Source organism: Papaver somniferum, chromosome 10 (genome assembly GCF_003573695.1).
Source record: "Papaver somniferum cultivar HN1 chromosome 10, ASM357369v1, whole genome shotgun sequence".
Classification (NCBI taxonomy): domain Eukaryota; kingdom Viridiplantae; phylum Streptophyta; class Magnoliopsida; order Ranunculales; family Papaveraceae; genus Papaver; species Papaver somniferum.
In genome coordinates, this window is record NC_039367.1 from 153,771,443 (window position 1) to 153,780,628 (window position 9,186).

A 9,186-nucleotide genomic window follows, 5' to 3' on the forward strand; every position below is an offset into this window, starting at 1 on the left:
ATAGATTCTAATCAATAATGATCTTAATCAATTACATTCAAATCTTAGTTGGTACTATATGATCATGTCCCTTCTGGGATCGGCTAATTTTGAACGCCCGTATGCGAATGAATCAATGATTCGGCAAGCTTTTGTCGTAAACACTTGACTTGGGTTTACAAGTTTAACAAAATACGAATATTTGAATTATACCACTTGGTATTAGAATTACTAGAAGATAAACATGAATTCAATCAGACTGTTTGATTATCTTATTATCTTAACTAGACTTGCGCCCCTGCTGCGCATCGGCCATTTCTTTTCCGTTTCATATGCTGTGCGCGGGGCTTCGCCCTGCTCCGCCCAGTGATGATGTATTTTTGATTTGGTTTATGCGGGATTTCGCCACGTCGCCTAATGATACATTTTTGATTTAGTATGACGGGACTATTACTTTAAAGGTGGAAAAAAGATGGGAAATATTTACCGATTTTATTTACTGTAAGCAATGTGGATGACCTCACTGAAGATGCACACGAGTCTAATTTACCAAAATCATACAAAATCATGGTTAAACAACGCTTAATCACAATCCAAATTCATCACTTCTTTATAATTAGATATCTAAACTTACCATTTCAAGCATATAAATTTAACATGCTTTAAAATTTTAAATTGTTGAAATGAGAATTTGATTGAACCTTGCCAATCAACATTTAGAACTACAGTACATATCTCTATCAACATTTAGAACTTGAACTTGATACTGAAAAATAATAATTGAATAAGTAAAATTGTTGACCTGAGCACCTAAATCTTACAAAGTCACATAAAGTTTACAATAACATGGAAGAATACTAACGCCAAAAGTTTTGAATTCAACCACTTATGCATTCCGCTCATCGTCCTTTTCCCCCCGCCATCGAGATAAATTAAACCCAATTAAGCTTATGGTGTATTTAAACCCATCAATTGACGAAGTGGCATCCCGAAGAACTTCATCAAATAATCCAATCTAACACTACAACTTGCTCAAATAATGAACCCATACAAACTTTTCATAACAGGTCCACTCCAGTCAAACGATATATTGACGATATAAACTCCTAATTGGCTAATTCAAACACCACAAACTTTTTTCATTATAGGAAAAAATGCATTCAACTAAGGAAATAAGTATGCCCTTCAATTTCCCATTCTGGTTGGTGATACGATGCGGGAGCCTATGCTAGCTGGATGTAGGCCCTCTTGAATAAATTTGATCTTGCTCATGGTAAAGATATCAACCTTAAGGATCTCCCAGAACTCGTAACAGAAATGTAGTACAATCTAATTTTGTGACCATATGTGATATACAATAAGAATACATTTTAGTTTAGGGATGTTTGAGAGAGAGTAAAGATCTCGGATTATATCGTTATTGCATTTCAGTTTCCCTCGATTATACGAATCCACATCCTTTGGAGATTTTGATTCTTTAAACCGCCCGATCCATCCCTTTTCCCCATTGGAGAAGTCTATGAACATATATAAATCGAGCCTAAAGTTGATATTCAATCTTAAAGCCTGCGGGTATGTTAAAATACACTAAACACTAACGAAAAAAATAATTCAGTGAATGCTGAGATTGGAAGCCGTTCAAGAACATGAAGGTTATAGCGACTAAAAAAAAGATCATGAAGATTTTTAACCCTAAACTCTAATTCTTTGAAGCAGTCAAACACGACTGTATAGAGAAAAAAAGAGTACCCTGCAAGAACTGCAACGGTATGCAACGTTACCTCAAAAACCAATATTGTATCCAACACCATCATTGTCCTTATTACCTTAGTCTCTCAACCTAAGTCATATGCTTAAGTTGAGAATTCAAGATGCCTCTCCCGGATGGGATTTATTGACCCCAAATTTCCATGACTCAGGTTCCGGTGGCGGTGTAGCCTTTCCCTGAGCCATGTAACAGGTACCCCCTAATATGACGTACTTTAGGTCTTACATTTGCCTCTTGCGAAATTTTATTCGCGAACTAGGGTGTACGCCATAAAGGTTCGCCCTTTTCTTTTATGTCATTGTTCTCTGCGAAAATTTCGCACATCATGATCTTGTTTTATCATGAATAATCCTGCAATTATTCTTTCAAAAATCATAACTTCTCAAAGCTGCTTACGGATAATATCTTTTCAAGTACAATCTGTTCCATGGTCTATCTAATCTATGACCAACATCTCTTCCTTCTGGGTCCATTAATCTATAAGTTCATGTTCCAACTATCTCCTTTATGATGTAAGGTCCATCCCATTTTTTCGCTAATTTTCCACCATTTTCTCGCTGATATATTGGTGTTTCTCGCAGAACTAAATCACCTGGTAGAAATTCACGTATCTTAACACGTTTGTTATATTCTCGGGCCAATCTTCGCTGATAATTCTTCATATGTTGTAAAGCTTTTTCTCTCTTTTCTTCTAATTCATCAAGTTTGTTTAGAATTAAATCCGCACTAAGATTTTTCTCCCAAACTTCTCTTTTTGTTGTCGGAATAACAACTTCTGTTGGTAACACCGCTTCAACTCCATATAAACAAAACAAAGAAACGTCGCACCAAAAACACGATTTAACTTGATTATTCTTTTTTTTATTAAAACGAAGTAACGAACTTCTAATTTCAACCGGATTTCCTTTTTCTTTTTTTTATGTGTTAACGATTTCCTTTTTTACAGGAATTCTTTTTTAATAGATTCACGTTTTAAGTTTTTCATGTTTTTTTTGGTGTGTTAACAATTTCTTTTTTTTTGAGGATTTTTTTTATTTAACGGTTTGGACGTGAGTTTTGTCCACCCTTATTAAAGTACAGTTAAATACAGGTGTAAACACGGTGTAACTAAATAATTAAGTTTAAATTCTAACATAAGTATTGTCCACCTACTTTTTTTCAACACCGTTACCAACGGACAGTTAAGTATTTGATATATCCAAATTATAACTAAATTTTAATTATTACAACCAATAGAGTTATGCCAAGTGTCTTCACCATAGCTTTTGTAATAGAAAAAGCCATTCTAGGTCAATAAGAAGCGAGGGTTTCATCACCGTCTAATATGAGAGCTTTATTTGTCAACACCTTTTGGGGGATATTACTTTATAAACAACTAATAATGGACTCATTTGCAATCGGTAAAGTTTATATCTCCCGACGGCAAATAAAAGCTTTCTGAAGTAATGATAAGAATATAAATAAATTACTCAAGGTAATCGGTAAATAGCTTTTACAAAGCAGTGGTTCGATTTCTAGCACGAATAGAACCCAAAACCTTTTTGTCTAGCTTTTACAAATCACTGGATCAAAGAACATTTACATCTGGTATTAATTAATTCAAACCCTCCGATTGCTAGATGATTCTTTTGGAGCAGATATATCCTGCCGAGTTGAAGATGGGGCTTTGATAATATTCTTCGATTTCTGAATGATATCATCAAAAGCCCTAAGGAAAACTTCATTCACGGTTTTATTGATTCTTCCTAGCGCGTTATCCCTGTTTTGGTACAGAAATGAAAATTGTATTTCTTTTCCTTCCATGAAATTAGTTAAGTGAACCTCATAAAGATATAACGGAGTAAGGACAGGAGGTGTTGGTGCATCAATATATTTAAGACAACGGACTGCTTCGTGAAATATAAGTGAGAGTGTATTATCGTTTACCCTTATCAGAAGCGGAACGATGTTTTCAAATCCGACCTCCTCAAGCCACGTCCAAAAGGCAATAACTCTCATACATAGTACCAAGTCTTGGCGTAAGTCAATGACTAATCGTTTGTATAAAAGACGATTGTCGAATTGGGTTTCAATCAGTTCCTCTTTTGGTTGGAGGACTGGAGTTCCAGGTAATGGATCCATAGATGAATGTTGTGTACGATCAAACTAAGCACTGGATTTCGACCAAAAAAAAAAACACATCACGAGTTAATTTGTCACATATTAAAAAAGAATTGAAATCTGAAATTGACTGAAACAAGAGCAAGACATTGCAAAACAAATATACCTTAATGGGAGTTTCGAGCCTCAGTGCATTTGCTCCAAGAGAAAATCGATACTGGATCTTTAATATGTATAAAGAAAATCGATACTGGATCTTTAATATGTATAAAGAAGGTGTTAGGTAATATTTTTTATTCCCCCATACAGCTTATTTCCAAGTACTCAATCATATATTTTTTGGAAAATAAATCATCAACACGCTCTTAATTATATCCTCCAGATCGTTCTCATCAGCAATGTTGGAATGGAGCTCTTACATTACCACAACTTAAGACCTCAATTTATAGATATCAAAATGAACACCGAAATAGGCGGTAGACCTCAAAATATTGCATAATTAAAATGAATGCATGCGAGTATTTACGCCTTGAAAACAAAATCTTAGTATTAAATAGATATCTTAGTTAATGCTTGTTGTGAAATCCGAAAGATTCTCTAGAAAACTAAATGTTCTTCTATATCCTTGCCCTGGGTTTACGCATATTTTTGTAAGTTTTTCCGACTTTAGGAGGCCTTCTATTAAGTGATTTAAATGGTAGATGTCAGAAATGGTTCCCTCTTTATTTCCTAGCATTTATTACGAAAGGATTGGACTTTTGAAAGATGTGCTAATCTGGGCTCGGAAAGGCGGCTATCTCAACACTAGATATTGATGAGGTATGTTCTCCGTTAAGTTTTGTTTGGAAGATGAGGAAGCTTTCTCTAACCTACACCCCCGTATCTGGTGTAGGTCATGACTCATAAAATAAGGTTCATTCTTTGGCTTGTCTACCACAAAAGAGTAACTACTATCCATCTTTATAGAAAAGGAAAACTTATTCTCATCGGGTGCTTGATGTGTTGTAAAGATGGAAAGTTAGTTGAGCACGTTACACTTTCTCTTCCAATAGTCAGAAGCATTATTTGGAAATTGTCAGTTTCACTGGTATTATTTTTAACACAAACTTAGTTAAAAAGACCAAAATCAATAATATCTGAGTGAAAAGTACATTTAGATTTTGATACTGTTTAAATGGACAAAAATATAAAAATAGTCAGGATGTAAACAGTTTCATCCTACCAATTTTCAAATATTTTTTCTTGTTTTTAATTTATATCAGGATGCATCCAGTTTCATCCTTGCTATTTTTTAAGATTAAGTCAGGATGAATCCAGTTTCATCCTTGCTATTCTTTTGGTGTCCATTTCACCCGTAATATTTTTTACTCGTCCATTTGAAGCATGTTTTAAAAATATTTGGACAAATGACCCATTTCCGTATTTTTAACTCACTGCTGTATCGAGCAAATCATCAAGGGATGAATGGAGAACTAGTACACTTCATCCGTTAGGGGGATTATTATGGCCAATTTTCTATTTATTGCTGGTTAATTTGGAAGTGTCGTAATAAACATGTTTTCGAGACGGTTCTGCTGACATTGAAGGTGCTATTTAACAGGTGAACGTGTATCCTTTTTACTTGGAAAAGAAATGTAGAGGAGGGGGAGCTAAGAAATATACTAGGTGCGATAATTTGAATTCTTAGGGTTTGTTTGTAGTGGATTTTCAGCTTGTTTTACATCATGTTGGTGGTTCTTTTGTTATTTCAGCTCCTCCTTGCTTACTTCTTGTAAGTTTTTAGAATAATTATATTTCCATACGCCCAAGAGGGTCTATGGTCAATCTTAGGGAGTGTAGAGTCAATCATAAAAAAAACTAAAAAAGTTTATGGTCAGTAGGGTTGGTGAATTGGGTTCGCGAACCCCTCCCATATGTATACGGTTCCCGAACGAATATAATTAATAAAAATGAGTATTCAAAAAAATGTTCTCTCATATACCGTTCTCCATCTCCATCATCTCTTCAATCTAAATTGAGACTAAATCCTAGTTTCCTTTCCTAGATCCGTAGGTTTCTTTCCTAGATTACTCAGTTCGTTTCCTTTCTTCCTAAATCATGTCCAGAGAACATCGTTATGTGCAGATTCAGAAAAAATTCCTTAGATTTTCCTGTAGCAAATCCATTCTTTCTTCATATATCACCTTAACAGATTTCTATAGTCATGGCTCTACAAAAGGGGTTTTCAGCCATTCCTTAGCTTTAAATCTTCAGCCTGTCCTCTTTGAAGCTGCTAAAAAATGGTGAAGCAGGAAGAAACTTATGGAAGTTTGATGATAATAAAATTTGGTTTTGCGCAACAAAACAATCTAATGATCAAGGATTTTATTTGCATATTATCCTGGCTAGACCTAATAATAAAGCTAATCCAATCTCTTTTTTTATCCCATCTGGTGACTGCTACACGGGATGGTTTGCTGTTGGAGAAGCTCTTGATTCTATCCTCAATTTCTCCAGATCAATTTCTCAACCTATCCATTCCTCACCATTCCCGCATCCTATATCTAAATCTCACCTTCACCCTGCAACAACCTACGCTCAAATTCTTTCTACTCAGCCAAAACATGGTAAGCATATTCCTATCAAGCAAATTCCTATAGTGCCACTGGTTCGTAAACATGTTCTAAATCCTTTTCCCAGTAATAAATTGGCTGCATCTTCAACTGTCAATATCAAAAAGCACTCAATTCATATTGATAATTCGTCTGACACATTGGGAAGATGGAATGTTGCTTTTATCATTTCCTTGCCATATAGAGTTGACTCTTGGAAGCATATTGGCATAGCTTTATGCTTTGAGCTACAGATTGTATCCGAGTTTCAAATTTTTCCTATTAACTCTTTCCAGGCCTTATTTCATGTGGATACTAAGCTATCAAAAGCAGATTTAGAATTTAAATTTGAGTCTGGTAGAGTTACTTATTCAGTATTCAGATGGCATGAACAAATCTGGAGCTCTAAGCATCAGGACTCTCAGGATTTTCACATTGCAGTTTATGGCGTTCCGTACCAATTTTGGTCTTCAGAGGTAATTCATGCTATTGGTAAACTTTGTGGTAATCGATCCAGCTACGCTGAGATTAGAAGATTTACATGCTATACGTATGAAGATTCGTAATAGAAAAGGTATCAATGGCATTCAAAGGATGATCAATCTTTTCTCAGGAAGACAAAAGTTTGTTGCTCACATTGCTGTGACAGGAAAGTCTTCAAAGATTGATCAAAACTTCCTTGTTTTACCTCCTATAGGCGTGGAATTGTATTCGAATTCTGCACATAATAAGGCATATACTGTGCCTGACTTTTTGGAAGAAAGTAGAAGGAAGAAGAGAAAATTTCTCCCAGCGTATATTCCTCGATCTATAAAGTCTGCATCCGAAATTCAGGTAACTTCCACGCCAAGTAAGCCAGTATTTATTATCTCAACTGAAGAATTCAAATCTGCCACGAGGAAAACTGGTCATCATGGGTCAAATAATTCGAAAAAGAGGGGAAAAAAGAACAAATACAAGACTAAGCAAGTTTGGAAATGTATCCAAAAATTTGTGGACTCCTAAAGTTCAGCTCTTGCTTCTACACATCTCGAGGAAAAAACAGATAATATGGATATCGATGTGGACACTCTCAGCCAACCTGCATTCAAACTTTCAATGGAGGAATTTTCAGAACCTCTAGATGCACCCGCCTCACCCAATTCCATAAACCCATTACCCGCACCCTCCTTTTCTCGGACCATAACCACTCTTTCTACCCCTCATCCAATCCACCAAACATACCACTTCTTCATCCATATCTAAATTCCTCATCACAGAACCTACTTTCCAACAATCTACATCTGAATTCAATCTATCTTTCGTTACTACCGACCATCAAGTTCTCAAACGTGTCCACATACCAACTTGGGTCATTACTGATGTAACTAGACTTTTCAATATGGGAGTTGGTTTAGGTCTTGACTACTTATCTATGCCAAACCATGTTTTGAACCATCTAACTGTCATGGTTACGGGTATGGGTCCTATTAAAAAACCTATTCCCATTCTCCATTTGAAGATCTTACCTGTAGAAGAATTTTATGTGCAGAATTTGATTAAAATAGATGGCACTGATGAAATATCAATTCATGAACCTAAACAAGCTTCTCTACCCCTTATGGATGCTTAAGGTCTAGCCATGACTTTTATGGTACAAGTAGATGATCTGTGTTGCTATGATACTTCTGATTCTTCCACACCTTCCTATCCTCCTGGTTTTGAACCCTCTGAAGATTTCCCCTCAGATGATTCAATCTCATGTAATATGGAAGATGGTAAAACGATTTTCATACCAAAAAGAATTAAATCTGAATGCAAAAGGCTTGGCGTGGTGATAACTGATCTGGAAAACTCTCAACCAAGAGCAAGAAGGACAGCTAGACCAAGGGATATCAATGTTCATCAATGAGTCTGAAAATACTCACGTGGAATGTCAGAGGCCTTAACTCTAACGATAGAAGAAGTGTGGTGAATAAAATGCTCAACCTATTAGAGCTCAAACTGTTATATTACAAGAAACAAAGATGCTTAATTGCTCTCTCTTTGACATTAAGAAAATTTGTGGTTATCAAAACTTGAGTTGGACATTTCAACAATCTTTTGGGAGTTCCGGTGTAATGATCACAATTTGGGATAAGGATTTTGTGGAAGTTATAGATTCTCTTGTGGGAGATTATACTCTATCCATCTCATGTATCAACAAAGCAGACAACTTTGAATGGGTTCTAACAAATGTTTATGGGCCTAACAAGCCAATTGAAAGAGATGATTTTTGGATGAAGCTAGACAATGCTTCAAGATTATGGGACCTTCCATGGTGTCTTGGTGGTGACTTTAATGTCATTCTCAAGTGTGATGAGAAGAAAGGTTGCAATAAAATCACTAAAAGCATGAGGTATTTTGCTAATTTCATCTACACACATGATCTCATTGATCTTCCTATGAAAGGTGCTAGATACACTTGGTCCAATAGACAATCAAATCCTGTCATGTTTAGTTTAGACAGATTCCTTCTTTCTCCTTCTTTTGAAGCTCACTTTCCTTTTTTCCTCCCAACTTGCTAAAGCTAGGCCTACCTCAGATCATATCCCTCTTCTCCTAGACATTTTTGATCCTTATTTGGGTCCTAGTCCTTTTAGGTTTGAAGTTATGTGGTTCTTGGAGAATGGTTTTCTTAAATTATTAGAGGACTGGTGGCAATCTTTTTGTTTTGCAGGTACAGCTAGCACAGTTTTATGGCTTAAGTTGAAAGCTCTTAAGGAGAAA

The 9,186-nt window shown here is 35.7% G+C and overlaps 1 protein-coding gene across 1 annotated transcript; it reads right to left on the reverse strand.

Moving 5' to 3' along the window:
• Positions 1–3,346: 3,346 nt before the first annotated feature.
• On the reverse strand, positions 3,347–3,868 carry LOC113316579. Its single transcript, XM_026564742.1, has one exon. The coding sequence runs from the start codon at positions 3,866–3,868 to the stop codon at positions 3,347–3,349; it is 522 nt and encodes a 173-aa protein (XP_026420527.1).
• Positions 3,869–9,186: the final 5,318 nt, after the last annotated feature.

Bases quoted from the DNA above. Each gene is read 5' to 3' on its own strand.
- LOC113316579 (XM_026564742.1), bottom strand. From the start codon at position 3,868: ATGGATCCATTACCTGGAACTCCAGTCCTCCAACCAAAAGAGGAACTG.